Genomic DNA, 16,929 nt, shown 5'->3' on the forward strand with positions numbered 1-16,929 from the left:
AGGATCTTCTGTGGTTTACACCACAATTTGGGAATTAATTGTTAATTCTGTGGCATGTTCATGGCAAGAATAAGAGTGCAGATTTTGGTTCATTGAAGACTTTGTCTGCTTACCCAAGCTGCCTTGTTGCCATGAGCATAAGAGTGTTAGGAAAAGCTCAAACTTTAACCAGGGTTAACAGTAGACAACATGAATTCAGAAGGAAAAGATCCTGTCTGACCAACCTCCTCGACTTCTTTGAGAAAATGACAACCCAAGTGGAGTGTGGTAAGCCTTGTGGTATGGTGTATTTTGATCTCCAAAAGGCTTTTGACAAATTTCTACATGAAAGGCTATTAATTAAATTCAAAGTTGTGGAAATTCAGGGTAAGAAAGACTTGCATTTATATAGCGCCATTCATGACCTCAGGACATCCCAAAGTACTTTACAGCCAATGAAGTACTTTTTGTAAAGCGTAGTCACTGTTGTAATGTAGGAAACGCAGCAGCAGAGTCCTACAAACAGAAATACGATAATGACCAGGTAATCTGTTTTAGTAAGAACATAAGAAATAGGAGCAGGAGTAGGCCATATAGTTCCTCGAGCCTGCTTCGCCATTCGATAAGATCATGGCTGATCTTCGACCTCAACTCCACTTTCTTGCCCGATTCCCTTTAGAGTCCAGAAATCTATCAATCTCAACCTTGAATATACTCAATAACTGAGCATCCACAGCTCTCTGGGGTAGAGAATTCCAAAAATTCACAATCCTTTGAGTGAAGAAATTTCTCCTCATCTCAGTCCTAAATGGCTGACTCCTTATCCTAAGATTATTCCCCTAGTTCTAGATTCTCCAGCAAGGGAAACAGCCTCTCAGCATCTATCCTGTCAAGTCCTCTCAGAATTTTATGTTTCAATGAGATCACCGCTCATTCTTCTAAACTGGAAAGTATAGGCCCATTCTACTCAATATCTCCTCTTAGGACAACCCTCTCATCCCAGGAATTAATCTGGTGAACCTTCGTTGCACCGCCTCTAAGGCAAGTACATCCTTCCTTAAGTAAGGAGACCAAAACTGTACACAGTACTCCAGCTGTGGTCTCACCAAAGATCATTAGTGATGTTGGTTAAGGGATAAATAGTGGCCAGGACACCAGGGAGAACTCTCTGCTCTTCTTCAAAATAGTGCCGTGGGATCTTTTATGTCCACATGAGAAGGCAGATGAAACTTCAGTTTAATGTCTCATCCAGAAGACAGCACTTCTAATAGTACTGCACTCCCTCAGTACTGTACTGAAATGTCAGCCTGGATTAAGTGCTCAAGTCTCTGAAGTGGAGTTTGAACCCACAACCTTCCAGCTCAGAGGTGAAAGTGCATTCGATATAAGATTGTTAGGCCTACCCTAACCCTAACCCTAATGTATTGAAAAGGTTGACCCGGATTATTACTTTAAATTAAACTGTGGGAGTAGAACTAGGCGGCACAGCTTCAAACTAGAGATAGGTACCTTTTAGGACAGATATCAGGAAATCCATCTTCGCACAAAGAATAATCAGCATATGGAATAAACTTCCAGATAGAGTAATGGAGTAAAAAACTCTGGAATCATTCAATAAACAATTAAATGCTACGAGAGGAGGAGGTCATGAGGGTCTCTCTGGATGGTGAACCAAAAGGTCCGAATGCCCTTCCTGATCCATTATTATCTATCAATCTTGTGAATCATGGTCAGAATTAGGGTAAACAAATTAGGTTGCATTGAGTGGCACTATTTCTGTGCCCCTCCAATTCCTACCCTCCACTGCTGAAGGCACTGACTCATGCCGGGATATGATTCCTTGGTAATGGCTGTCCTCAGGTCATTCACCCGAGTGGCCTTTCTTCACACGAGTCTAGACAGTGAGTGTCGGTAGGCGATTGAACTATGGAGGTTTTCTTAACGGAGCCTGATCCTACCATCACACTCATGCACATTCCAGCAGAAATTACTGGATAAAGGTGAAGAGTGAAAACTTGTTGGATTTTTTTCCTCTCTCTCTAGCCTGGATGTGCTAATTTTGCAAATGCTGACCTCCACCACTGCTGAGGCTTCCGACATATCACAGACTGGGGAATGAACCTGAGAACCTCCTAGTTTGTGTGGCGCATTTCCACAAAGGACAGGGCAATTAAAAACAGAGTCATGATGTGTCATGTTAAGTTCACACCTGTACACGCGCAGTCGATCTTATCTAAAACATTGCGCAAGAGGGGTGGGAGAAGGCTCGTGTGGAGCATAAACACTGGTATGGATCGGTTGGGCAGAATGGCCTGTTTCTGTCCTGTACAATCTATGTAATTCAATGTAATGTACACAATACAGGTCTATGTTTTTACATTTAGTTAGGGTATGTGTAGCCACTAAAGAATTCTGCACTATTTCCAGCTGTCTAGTTTACTGGCATTGCACTTTTTCTTAGCAATTTTCCTCTGTCCCCTCCCCCCTTTTCTGAAGTCATTGATTCTTCATTGGGGGGTAGTTGCATGGTTCTGCCTGTCCGCCAATACTTCACCCAAGTCACCATTACTCATATGTGAGCCTTGACAGTGAGTGTTGGCAGGCTTTTTGTTTGCAAGGACCCACCCTGGCAAGCCTTGTCCTCGCCTGACATCCACGCAAATGCATACTATCTGCCAGTGGTCGTTGGGTGATTAGGAGTGGAAAACCTGGCCAAATTTCCTTTTGCTAAACCGGAGGCTCTTGGGAAGTCTTCCACTGAAATATTTTTGCGTCAGTTTCACATTTATAAATTTCTATTAATGTTTAAAAAAAATTCACTCAGAAAATAAAAACACATTCCATCCATCTTAAACATTTTCAAGTTGTCTTCCAAATTGTGTAAGGATTTCTGGAAGACATTTACCTTTTTTGAGGAAAAAAAATCTATGCTGTACCTCTTCTGAATCATTCACCACAACACAAAACTTTCTGCCAGCAGAAAGCTTTTCCCACCACCATAAAAATAGCCAATGAGTATTCAGTTGTAACTCTTTAAAATTACTGGCGTAACTGTTGGAATGAAGCCCATCAATTTACAGAAAACAATTTTTCCCCTTTGCATAGGCAACCAAATCATGGAATCTAGAATCTTACAGCACAGAAGGAGCCCATTCGGCCCTTTGTGCTTGTGCCAGTTCTTTGAAAGAGCTATCCAATTAGTCCCACTCCCCCGTTCTGTCTCCATAGCACTGCAAATTTTTCCTTTCCAAGTATATATCCAATTGCCTTTTGAAAGTTACTATTGAATTTGCTGCCACCACCCCCTCAGGCAGTGCATTCCAGATCATAACAACTCGCTGAGTTTAAAAAAAAATTCTCCTCATCTCCCCTCTAGTTCTTTTGCCAATTATCTTAAATCTTAATCCTCTGGTTACTGACCCACCCACCAGTGGAAACAATTTCTCCTGGAGGAAGACACAATCTTCTGCAAATGTACGTTATAAACTCAAATCCTCCACATTGGCTTTTCACAGACTTGTAAAACAAATGACAAAATTCCAAACTTTACTTTCAGGCACAAATAGCAAAATGGCAACCAGCGAGGTGCCAGAAAACAGTCAACAGAATTCTTCAAAATTGCTGGAATGCCTGGGCACTGCTGAAACCACATCAATAACTTATGATGCATTAGTGATTTAAAAAAATGCTATTATTAAAAAGAAAAGTTAAAATGCTACACATATTGGCAGAGCAGAAAATTAATTTAAGACGCAATTTTATTTTGATGATTTGCCTGAATTTGAAATTTGAATATTTCTTAAGTTGATTGAGCTCTTTTGTCACATTATGTCGCCAAAATAAAGGACGTCGGAAGCATGATACACTGCATTGCTGATACAGGTCGCCAAGTCATTCCTGGTCATTAAAGCACAGAGAATGTCACTTTTACAGTTGAAATGAGTTTGCTGCAGTTACAATTCGAAGAATATGAATCAAATTTATCAGGGCGTCACTGTTATGGCTAGAAGGACATAAATCAATTTCATAGATCACGACACCGTCCATCTCTTCTCTCCATACTGCCTGTTCTATTGGTTATTAGGACATTGCACAGGCAAGATATACTTTAAAAACCCTAGGGAAACTTTTCTAAGCTGGCACTTATCGCTGTGATCAGTAAAGCTTAACCCATACTGCTGTAAATAGAAAGATTTATTACGATGAAGTGACTCATAATTTTCCACTGTTTACAGGAGCTGCTGACATTAATACTGCTCCTTAATGTGTCTAAATATAATGCTTATCAGCAGTTTATTTCTGCATATATTGCAAATTAATAACTTTATGCATGCAAGAACTAAATCTTGGTGCTGACTGTCCTGCTGTAACATTTTTACAGCCTATGGTGGTAAGTTTCCATTTTACCTCAGTAACAACTGTAACCTAATAAATAAAAATGTACCATCCCATTTATACTTGCACTCAGACTTTCCCTTTTGTCGGAGATCAAGTAATCATTCTGTGAAAATTCATGGGGCTCAAGCTGTCTCCCTTCACAGTAGTACAGTGCATTGGCTCAGCAATGTGCTGCCTCCCCGCCCCCCGCCCCCCCCCCCCACCTCCTCAGATATTAGACTTACAACATCATTACCATGTCACATTTTCTTGGATGAATGTATTTAATTTCCATGAAAGTAATTCTGCTGATTGCAGTAAGTGGGCTGGGGGGTCACTACCTGGACATTGCTTTCAATTATTTCTTGCTACAAATTTATTGCACCTGGGCCAAATAGCATTTGCTTGGCATACATTAATGATTTTTGATTTGGATTCTGCATAGTATTTAAGTATTATGTGAAGCAAATACATACAGTGCATTCCGTTTTGAGCAAGTTAAGTAAAGAATGTCGTAACTGTCTCCACACTGATTGTCTGATTTACTGTGGTTCATGCAACAACCTGAAGTTATTTAATTGATGTAGCTGTGTTCATTTGTTGTTCTCCAATACTTTTTCAAATGTATGATTGCACTGTAATTGTCATCTAACATTCTCATAATTTAAAATAGGAGGGTTACTTACGAAATAAACTCTCGCCAACAAGATTAATCGTGGATTTCCATGGAATACAGGGAGAAGTACAGAGCACAAACTATCACTCTATGCTGATTGTACACTACTGTACGTAACTGATCCCTCCGTTTCACATCGCAACATCTCAAAGTAATAATGTGCTGAGCGTTAGAGCACTAAAGCTTAGTGCCACTGCCGGCAAGAGATAGATAGTAGATTCTTGCTCTTTTCAGCTTCACAAGATCAGTCCAAATGAAGAAAGTCCTTCAGCCTATTTGATTTCCCTGTTTCAGAATACCAACTTTACCATCTACCCATTATAGCATGTAGTTGTTTCTTCAGCAAATTCAGTGCCTTGGCCTCCTGGCAAACCCGTTGCACTTGTTCATCATTCTCTGCAGTAGTGACATACATGATGCTTATGTTTTGTCACTCAAGACTATTTCTTTCCTCTCTATCTTTGTGCCTTCTGCTGCGGGACTCCCATTTCCTCCCTTCCCATTCTAAAGAGAGCACATTGGGAATACCCGTGCTTTTTTGGAGGAAGAAGAAAGAAGCAATGAACAGGTTGGGGTTCTTTTCTCGAGAAAAGAGAAGGCTGAGGGGTGACCTAATAGAGGTCTTTAAAATTATGAAGATGTTTGATAGGATAGACGTGGAGAAGATGTTTTCACTTGTGGGGGAGACCAATATTAAGGGCCATAAACATAAGATAGTCATTAATAAATCCAATAAGGAATTCAGGAGAAACTTCTTTACCCAGAGAGTAGTTAGAATGTGGGACTCGCTACTACCAGGAGTAGTTGAGGCAGGTAGCATAGATGCATTTACAGGGAAGCTAGATAAACACATGAAGGAGAAAGGAATAGAAGGCTATGCAGATAGGGTTAGATGAAGAGGGGTGGGGGGAGGCTCATGTGGTGCATAAAAAAAACCAGTTGGGTCAAATGGCCTGTTTCTGTGCTGTAAATGCTAAGTATTTCTATGTAACAGGGAAGGAGACTATGCTCATCAGGCAGCATAGGAGGAGCTTGGCACCCACTCACTGATACCTCCAAACCAGAACATGGCGATCTAAGGCACCCTTGCGTCTAGTTGACACAGGAGCAGTACTTGTGCAGGCTGTGCTTCACAAAGCTTGCTTGTATACTACACCCGATGCCTAGCCTATCCAAGCAACTCCTGATTGATTGTGATTTACATTAACTATAATAATAAGAAAAGTGTTGACTTGGAGTGAAGCAACAGTGACCTGAGATTAAAACACGGACATGTCCTCACCTGTGGCCCACCTGTGCTTTGGTATGCAGTTGACTAGTGACAGAAAGTCCCACAGTTAGGATTTTTGGTCTTGCGTGTTATTTTCAGCACTACAGTTCTTCCTTAAAGATGCAGAGCATTAATTGTTTTCACTACATTAAGTCATCTAATAAAATAAAACTGTTGTTTGAGAGGATTGGTTGAGGCAAAGAAATGGAGAAAGGAAAGTCTTATAACAGAAAAAAGCCAGAAACACACAGCAGGCCATTTAGCAACTGTGGAGTAAACCAACACATTGATGTCTTTTCCTCCCACTACCTTTGTTTCTTTGATGCTTCTTTCTATCCTTGACGGAGATGATCTGTTACATCATCTAACAGTCATGCCATCAATACTTGATCCGTGTTTGTTTTTTTTCCCCCTTCTTTTTTCCGATTCTATTAACATGCTTGTTCATCTCGTTTCTCAGCTTGGAAGGACCAGCCCGAAATATTAACTTGCCTGCTCCGTTTCTTATATTACAACAGTGATTACACTTCAAAAACACTTAATTGGCTGTGAAGCACTTTGGGATGTCCTGAGGCTGTGAAAGGCATTCTATAAATGCAAATTTTTCTTTCTTCTTTGTCTCCACAGATGCTCACTGACTTTCTGTAAGTTTTCAATTTTTGTTTCAAGAAACCTTAAAATTAGAGCTAGGCCGTTCAGGGGTGATGTCAGAAAGCACTTCTTCACACAAAGGGTAGTGGAAATCTGGAACTCTCTTCCCCAGAAAACTGTTGAGGCTGGGGGGGTGGGGGGGGTCAATTGAAAATTTCAAAACTGAGATTGATAGATTTTTGTTGGGCAAGGGTAATTAAGGGTTACGGATCCAAGGCGGGTGGATGGAGTTAAGAAACAGATCATCCATGATCTAATTGAATGGCGGAACAGGCTCGAGGGGCTGAACGGCCTACTCCTGTTCCCCTACGTGTTTCCACCATTTGCAGTTTTTCTTTCATTCGAGAAAGACCTCGAATTCACCTTCTCCAATCAACCGCAGTGAGATGTGTTGATTTTATTATTAATCACGGTTGAATTCCAGAGGAACAATCGAGAAACAACTAAGGACACCAGCAAGTAACGCGGTGGTTTCAGCAAGTGGCAGTCACCTGCACTTGATCGACAGGCCGGCTCGGTGTTGGGGGGGGGGGGGGGGGTGTTTTGCGCGCGCACACGCACACGCACGGCACGCACGCCTACTGGACTCGGCGTGGGCCCCGCACGCGCGCGCGAGCGCGCGCGTGCGTCGGCCTCTCCCGACCCGCGGGCGCGCGGGCGCGGGCGCAGGCCGCCTGACTCGACGGGCGGGTTGTAACGGCGCGGGCGCGCGCACGCTGCTCCCTGCGCTGGTTGTTAGGGCGGCGGGTGACGCAGGAAGTGCCGGCGTGTGTGTTGTGAGTTGTTGGGGTGGTGGTGGAGGAGGTATATTAAGCGATGGGTTCGGTGCTGACTGAGTCCGTGTGGGGTTGGTCCATCTTCGCCCTCGTTTTACTGGTAGGCAAATGCCCCGAGCGGCGGGGTTGGGGGTGGTGTGTGTGTGTGTGTTGGTGTTTGTCCTTCGCGGCGGTTTGACCCTGTGCCTTTCTCGCTAGACTTATATATATATTTTTTTAAAAACCTGGTTCGGACGGGAGGCCTGTCGATGGAGGCCCAGGTCTGGCGCATTCACCAATAATAATAATAATGGTGGGAGACCATGAACTAGGATTACCAACTTTTGCCCAAGGGACTGAGAACAGGAATTTTGGGCTGGGCCAGAAGTCAAGGCCTGAACAAGAGGTCAAGTTCTGACATTTTTTTCTGGAAATGAAAATTCACAGAAAACTAGTGCGTCCACATCAAAACAATGCACTTTAAATAGCAATCAGATATAAATGCAAATCGTTGGTGTCTACACTTCATTTTTTTTAATTAAAAAAAACTTCTGGATTATGGCACTTGAAAAACCAAAAAGGTGGCATTACTTACTAACGTTCTTATCAAAACTGAGATTGATAAGATTTTTGTTGGGCAAGGGTATTAAGGGTTACGGAACCAAGGCGGGTAGATGGCGTTAAGATACAGATCAGCCATGATTTAATTGAATGGCGGAACAGGCTTGAGGGGCTGAATAGCTACTCCTGCTCTTATGTGATGCTGATACGCTGTGCGTGCTGACTTATAAATGTAGTTACACATGTTAAACAACAACCTGCACTTAATTAGCACCTTTATTGTAGCCATGATGTGGAGATGCCAGTGATGGACTGGGGTTGACAAATGTAAGGAATCTTACAACACCAGGTTATAGTCCAACTGTTTTATTTGAAAATCACAAGCTTTCGGAGGCTTTCTCCTTCGTCAGGTGAGTGTGGGATTCGGATTCCGTGGAATCTGAATCCCACACTTGCCTGACGAAGGGGATTCCTTACCTTTATTGTAGGAAAATGTCCCATGGTGCTTCACAGAAGTATAACCAGACAAAAATTGACACCGAAGGAGATATTAGAAGGGCTGATTTAAAAACTTGGTCCAAGACATAGGATTTAAGGAGGAGCTAGAGGTGGTGAGGCAGAGGTTTAGGGAAAGAAATCCAGTCCTTGGATCCCAGACGGCTGAAAACACGGCCGCCAACGTTGAAGTGAAGGGACTGGAGGACGTGTAAGAGTTGGAGGAACGCAGAGTTCTCAGAGGGTTGAAGGGCTGGAGGAGGTGCAGAGATAGGGTGGGGCGAGGCCATGAAGGGATTGGAACATGAAGATGATATTTTTAAATTTGAGGTGTTGGTGGACCCCGGGAGCCAATAAGTTCATCATCTTTGTATCATCCTGGTCAGAGGTGCATGTGCTGTGTTGTATCAATCTATTTAAGTCTTTAGATAGTAAATTTCATTCTCCCACAGGTGTGAATAGTTTTATTTAGGAAATGTAATAACTGTTGTATTGTAATTGCCTTTACTAAAATTGTTTTGGTGTCAGCTGACTTTGAAAGACTGCAACAGCTGTGTTGGAGTTTCTGTTTGAGTTTGCAATTGAAAAGGGTGCCATGTTAATGAGAGTTGGGCATATTTCTTTTTGTTTACATAATATGGTATGAATTATGAAATAAGTTTCAAAAGGCTTCTACTCATGAAACAAAGCATTGACAAGTGAGAAAAGCATGTTTCTTTAAAACCCAACTTTACTGTCTGGAACTTTTCCTTCTGTGCACTGGGGTTCTAATTGTATAAATATTGTTATGCTTGTAATTCAGGCATAAAGAATTTTTGAAAGGGGTGCATATGATCCAGTTTGTACAAAAATGCTTTTGCAATTGCCACAAAATTCTTTTGTTCTGTCATGAGCTGAGTGGGCGCTCTCCATTTGAATGTTTCTGTTGGGTGTGTATTTAAAGATGTTGTAATTTTGTTTCAACATAAACAATGTGGTTCAATAAAGGTAAAATGCAGTTTATAAGAAAACAAAGTGAACAAAGTTTAATCTCATTTAAAAAAAAAATCCAGTTGTGATTGTCACTGCTTTTAAGGGTTTTCTGCATGGATTTTGCAATCAAAATTTGTTCATGGCTGCTGTGGCTTTAATGCATATTGTAAAAAAAGTTGTTGTCTTGTAAGATTAGCCCGAGGTTGTATAGGGGTTATTAATAAAAGCCTTCAGTATCTCGTCATTATTCATATGCCACTTTTTAGTGTCAGCAGAGTCTTGCCTTAACTTAGTGCCCTCATATGTTTCCCACTCCTGATTGTAATGATCAGGAGTGGAAAACCTGCACTTTTTTGTCCTTAACCAAGGGGCACTGAGGTCAACTCCAGTGCCCCTACTACTCCTCCACTGAGGTCAACTGATGTAGCACAGACTTGGGATTGCGCCTGGATCCAGCGGCTCGCTAATTGCTATGTAAACCTGCTAAGCATTTGGGAAGCTAGAAGCTTCTTGTCTGATTCAGACTGCTTTCATCTTGGATCATGGTGAGCTTTTCGTTTGGCAGTGTGAGGATTTGAAATATTTTTGCGGTGTTGTCACTTGTGAATGGTGAGAGACTTGGTTATGTAGTGGCTTCGATGCTGGATTAGCAACCCAGAGGTTGAGAGTTCAAAACCCACTAAGGCTAATTGTGAAATTGAATTCAGTAAATCTGTGAGGTAGCACCTGAAAAGTGATGAAAGCTGCGGATTGTCGTAAAAACCCAATTGATCATTAATGTCCTTCTGGGGTGCGAACTTGCCACCCCAACCAATTTTTGACATGTCCAATAAGGGTGACACTGGGTTGCCCCAATGCCATCAACAAAAATACAATTCTACCATTGCCCCTTCTTTCAGGAGGCACAACTAATAGAGTAATTTAAACATAAAGTCCCAACCAAACAAAAAGGAAACGTGTAAATCTAAATCATAATATTGTTATCTGTGCCTATCAGACACACTTTTCCCTGCGGTGCCCACCGGTCGCAGAAGGACCCATGTGTACTAGTGGACACCGCATGCTCCCTCCCCAGGGCCACCCAGGCATGGGCAAGGCAACGGAAGAGAGGCAGGCAGCCAGAGTGACCCACCCCGCTGGCCACCCTCATCCTGAATCTGTGAATGGCCATCTTAGCCAGTCCCAGGAAAAGACCCACAAGAAGATCCTCCCACCTGCCGGCTCCCCTCTATTGGGGGAGGGGATCAAAGATCAGGTAGGTGGGGCTGAAATTTAACCAAAAATTGAGGAGAAGCTCCTTTAAATAATGAAAAAGGAGCTGCAACCTCTCACACTCCCATATACGCTTGAAAAACCGATTCATCCAGGCCGCAGAAGTTACAAGCGGCCTGGGTATCCGTAAAATGAGTTAAAACATTTTTGACACTACTGCTCCGTGTAACGCTCTCCACCCCAGATCCCCAATGGTACAGGGAACGACCCCTGCATAGAGAGCCTTCCACTGGGGTACCCTGCCTCCGCTGGACGGCATAATAGTTCACCAAGGTGTGTCCAGATGGAAGACGAGGGCGAGGATGTGGAGAATATGCAGGAACAGCCCATACAGGAAATCCCTCCACGCAGATTAGAATAGCACGGAGGGAATTTCCGAGAGGCTCGAGTTATGAGGCAGAGGTTCATGAGGGAGATTTTGGGGCCTTGCGCTGATGAGAAATTCCGCCAGAACGGGGGTAAGATCGGACGGATTCACTCCACGTGCTTGAGCCTCCTCAATACACCTGGTGGAGTCGGCTGTGCGACTTTGTGACTGGGTGGCTTGGGCCGCAGGCCGGACGTATCACCAGGATATCTAGGCTGCCAGTGCCGCTGGCAACATCCAGTCTTTTTAATACCTCCTTTATCTATTTTTATCCTATGCAATTTCTCTACCAGTTCCTCCTTTACTGTGACAATGGCAACATCCTCTTTATTGAAGATAAATGCTAAGTACTCATTTAGTACCTCTGCCTCCATATGAAGATCTCTTTTTTGGTCCCTAATCGGCCCCACCCTTCCTCTGATTATCCTTTTACTATTTATATGTTTATAAAAGACTTTTTGGTTCCCTTTTATGTTAACCACTAATCTATTCTCATACTCTTTCTTTGCACCACTTATTTCCTTTTTCAGTTCTCCTCTGCACTCTCTGCAATCGGCTTGGTTCTGTACTGTATTGTGCACCTGATATTTATCATAAGCCTGTTTTTTAAATTTCTATATCTTTAGTCATCCAGGGAGCTCTAGCTTTGGATGCCCTTCCTCTCCCCCTCATGGGAATGTGTCTAGTCTATACCCGAACTATCTCCTCTTTGAAGGCTTCCCATTGCTCACTTACTGTTTTGCTTGGCAATCTTTGATTCAAATCCATCTGGGCCAGATCCCTTTTCAACTTACTAAAATTTGCCCTCCACCTGAATGTTCTTTGTCCTTTTCCGTAACTACCCTAAACCTAATGATATTGTGATTACTGTTCCTCAAATGCTCCCCCACTGAAACATGCTCCACTTGCCCCACTTCATTCCCCAGAACTAGATCCAGCACTGCTTCCTTGTTGGGCTGGGAGCATACTGATCAAGAAAGATCTCTTGTACACATTTCATGAATTCCTCCCCCTCTTTGCCCTTTACACTGTTACTATCCCAGTCTATATTAGGATAATTGAAGTCTCCCATTATCACTACTCTATACTTCTTGCATCTTTCTGCAATTTGCCTACAAATTTGCTCCTCTATCTCCTTCCCACGATTTGGTAGCCTATAGTATACGTCCAGTAGCATAATAGCTCCTCTGTTGTTCCTTAATTCTAACCAAATAGATTTTGTCTTTGACCCATCAACTACATTATCCCTTTCCAGTGCTGTAATAGTTTCTTTGATCAATACTGCCGACCCCCTCTTTTTTTCCTTCTTTATCTTTCCTGAATACCTTGTGGCCAAGAATATTAAGTTTCCAATCCTCACCTTCTTTGAGTCAGGTCTCTGTTATTGCCACTATATCATAGTCCCATGTAACTACCTGTGCTTGTTTATTTATCTTTATTTATCACGATCCATGCATTTACGCACATGCACTGCAAACTCATCTTAGACTGCCTCGCATTTATCCCCTCTCTGATCTCTCCTATTTCTGAACTATTTTTTACTCTAATGCTGCTTGTCCACCCCTGACTATCACTTAACCACTGCATTACTACACTTTGCTGCTCCCCCCAGTGCAGTCCTTTGCCCCATGTGCCATGCTCTGGACTGCACTCCTTTGAGGTGTCGTCACCCTCACCAGTATTCAGTACTGAAAACCGGTTTGAGAGTGCCACACTCCTGGAGGATTCCTGCACTGCATGCCTCATCCTATCCTGCTGGATGGCCACCCACTTACTATCCTGAACTCTTTGTGGCTGTGGAGCGACCACCTCCTGGAACGCACGATCTAGGAAATTTTCAGCCTCTCGTATGTCCTGCAGTGATTCCAGCCTCTCCTCAAGCTCAGAAACCTCGAGCTTGAGCAGCTGGAGGCACTTTCTGCACATGTGGTTATCCAGGACACCTGAAGCGTCCTGGCGTTCCCACATGGCTCTCAGCTGTTCCCGTGTGTGTGTGTGTGTGTGTGTGTGTGTGTGATCTTTTAATTTTTTTTTATTCGTTCATGGGAGTCGCTGTCAAGGCCAGCATTTATTGCCCTTGAGAAGATGGTGGTGAGCTGCCGCTTTGAACCGCTGCAGTCTGTGTGGTGAAGGTTCTCCCACAGTGCTGTTAGGAAGGGAGTACCAGGATTTTGACCTAGCGGCGATATATTTCCAAGTCAGGATGGTGTGTGACTTGGAGGGGAACATGCAGGTGGTGCTGTTCCCATGTGCCTCCTGCTCTTGTCCTTCTCGGTGGTAGAGGTCGCGGGTTTGGGAGTTGCTGTTGAAGAAGCCTTGGCGAGTATCTGCAGTGCATCCTGTGGATGGTACACACTGCAGCTGCTGTGCGCCGGTGGTGAAGGGAGTGAATGTTTAGGGTGGTGGATGGGGTTAATACCTGTTTAACTCCTATTATATATTTATGTATACCTGATTTTTATTTAATACAATTTTGGATCCCTTTAGTGTTAGTGTCCCCTAGCGAGTTTATTTTATCCCCTTGCATCTAATTAATTACCCTGATTATTTATATATTTACTTGATCAACTATTCATAAATGGATTTAATGTGATTTGAAATTAGTAATTAATTTGATTATTTTTAACTATTCCTTAATCTACTTACCCTTTTATTCCGTGGTGCGCTCAGAGCTCCTCCTCTGAATACTGTGACGTCACCTTCTCAAATTCTCTTGATGTATGTTGTACGCCTCAGGCCTTTCCCGTGATGCTCCGTATTCTGCTACCGCCGCTCTTTTTAAATCTCCTCAGACCTCTCCCGTGGTGCTCCGCGCGCTCTGCTGATTCTGCTGCCGCCATTCTTTTTAAATCTCTGGCCTCTCCTGTGGTAAATAATAAATGCGAAATAGTTCAAAATAGTTAAGTTTTTGCACCAGTACAATTACTATGGGAGAAATTGTACTGGTTCAATAGGCAAGTACGTTTTATATGATTATAGCAACCATCAGAATCTATTTCATGAGACATCTCATTCTCATAAAAGTTTGTTCTGTTGTATTCTGTTATGCCACTAATGTCCATTGTTTCTACAGTGATCGGCTTTAATCTGCGTATTGCGATGCCTGTGATTGCAAGGATATTTGCTGTTGAGAATTCGAGGCGGTGGCATGATTGTTGTGCAGAGCAAGGAGCCTTGAGTATTGTGTGAAATAGTTGTCGCTAAGGCTGAACAATATGCAATCTGAAATAACAATTGAATCTTATAACAAGAAATTAGGTTTCTTTATCGGGCAGCAGGTTGTGAGATTTCTATTCCTCAAGTGATAGTCTACCCATTTACTGAAGGCTTATATGATTTGTTCCTTTCTTTGTTGAGGGACTTCATGATGATGGAGTGAATTTTGTTTCTTTCCATACAGTGGCTTGATGTGAAGAGAGGGATCCTCACTGACAGTGAGGAGAGAAATTAGAAGACGTTTCTTTGTGCAGAAGATTGTTGGAGTATGGAATGCTTTGCCACAGGGAGCAATTGAGGGGGACACCATTGCATGTTTAAGGGAAAATTGGATGAATATTTGAAGCAGAGGGAGATACAGCACTATGGAGAGAGCGCAGAGAAGTAGGACTAGTATTGGAATGCTTGAGCAAAGAGCTGATGCAGATATGATGGGATGAATGGCTACCTTCTGAGCTATAAACTTATATGGTTTAGATCACATAATACATTAAGTCCCTTATTCTCCTTTTTCAGTATAATTATATTTTGACCTCTTGTTATAATGGGAACATTTGGAAAAATATTTCTTCGAGAATGTCTGTCTTTCCAAATGCTTAGATTCCTCTGGATTTGTATCTTTGTTGCCCATGAATGGAGGATGTATGAAGGATATTCTACTGCTACTAGAGGTCCTCAGTGAGTGGCATCTAAATATTAGAGCTCTCTATCTTGAATGAGGAAACTTTTAGCACAACACTGGTCCTTGAACTAGTAGAATTTAGCAGGTACTCAAGATGAACCTTGCACAAATGCAAGTGACTTTATAGTAATTGCCTACTATAAACACATCCTGAGAATTAAGACTGTTAAATTAATATTGTTAAACTGTGAAGACCTTGCATGCCAAAACCTTATCTACAATCCAGTTCTATAGTGAGTGTGATAAACTAGTAATCAGATGCAAAATCTGTTGTTACACAGCGATAACATTAAATTTGCAAGTAGAATTTGATGGAGCAATATAGAAGTAAGTGTCATCTGTAATGTCTTTATAGATGACAGTTGTTCCTTGTGATTTCCCGGGCTGGTTTTGATCACCTGAGAGTGTCGGAGAGAAATTTTCAAGAGTACATTTTCTCTTATTAGCCCTGTTATTTTTCTCTCTTCAAAATTTCTTCCAGGAGATTACATGGCTGCTGGGGGGGTGGGGTGGGGTTTGAGGAGATTACATGGCTGCAGGAGGGAGGGAGGTGATGGTCATCATGAGTGTGATGGACCAGCTGGCCTTTTCTTGCCCGTCAATTTCGTATGTTCGTAATACAAAAGGCGCCAACATACTGTCTAGCACTTTATACACTGCTGTAACAAGAAGGGCTGTCGCATATGACTTGATTGCTACTGTCCCAAATTCTTCTGTACAGACTTCGATATAATAATCTACCTTCTCACTTGCCAACAAATGAATTTCTAGAAAAAAAAATTCTTAACTGGTTATTTTGCAGAATGTGTAGTAATGTAACCTCTGGCCACTTACTTAGGCTGCATAAAACTGTATGCAGCCTCGGCGAAGTGTGACCCTTCATAACCCACATCCCCTCCTTTGCCAAGCCTCCTGACCTTCCACCTCTACACCATTGCCCGCCTCCAGCCTTACACCAGCCTCCCACTGTTAAAACCTTTATCTACACATTTGTCACTTCCAGACTGAATTACTCTCGTGCTCTCCTTGTTGGACTTCTATTGTCCACCCTCCATAAACTCCAACTTATCCAAAACACAGTTCTCCATATCCAGTTCCACTCGCCTATTACCTCTCGTTATTGATCTACATTGGCTCCCTGTTCTTTGCACATCCGACTTAAAATCCTTGCCTTCGTCTTCAAATGCTTCCTCGGTCTTGTAGTTCATTACCTCTATGATTATTGCCCATCAGCCTTCTCCCAATCATCAGTAAAGTGATTGAAGGAGTTATCAATTGTGCCATCAAACGATGCTTACTTACCAATTACCAAAGGGTGGTAGAAGTTTGGAACTCTCTTCCACAAACGGCAATTAATACTAGCTCAAATGCTAAATTTAAATCTGATAGATAGCTTTTTGGCAACCAAAGGTATTAAGGGATATGGGCCAAAGGCAGGTATATGGAGTTAGATCACAGATCAGCCATGATCTTATCAAATAGCGGAGCAGGCACGAGGGGCTGAATGGCCTACTCCTGTTCCTATGTTTCTTTGTTCCTATAACCTGCACATGGATGCTCTGTTCAGGTTACGCCAGAACCACTTGGCTCCAGTCCTTATCACTGCCTTGATCCAGCCATGGATGCAACAACCGAATGTCAGAGGGAGAGCTGTGA

General features: G+C 42.6%; 1 protein-coding gene across 1 annotated transcript in view; it reads left to right on the forward strand.

The window, feature by feature from the left end:
- The first annotated feature begins 7,702 nt into the window (after positions 1-7,702).
- lmbrd1 (LMBR1 domain containing 1) overlaps positions 7,703-16,929 on the forward strand; it is a 212,174-nt gene continuing 202,947 nt past the window's right edge. The window contains exon 1 of the mRNA XM_067984036.1: positions 7,703-7,829. Coding sequence (XP_067840137.1) covers positions 7,770-7,829 — 60 coding nt within the window. The 5' untranslated portion in view covers positions 7,703-7,769. The remainder of the gene's footprint in view (positions 7,830-16,929) is intronic.

This window comes from Heptranchias perlo, chromosome 5 (assembly GCF_035084215.1).
Source record: "Heptranchias perlo isolate sHepPer1 chromosome 5, sHepPer1.hap1, whole genome shotgun sequence".
NCBI classification, from domain to species: domain Eukaryota; kingdom Metazoa; phylum Chordata; class Chondrichthyes; order Hexanchiformes; family Hexanchidae; genus Heptranchias; species Heptranchias perlo.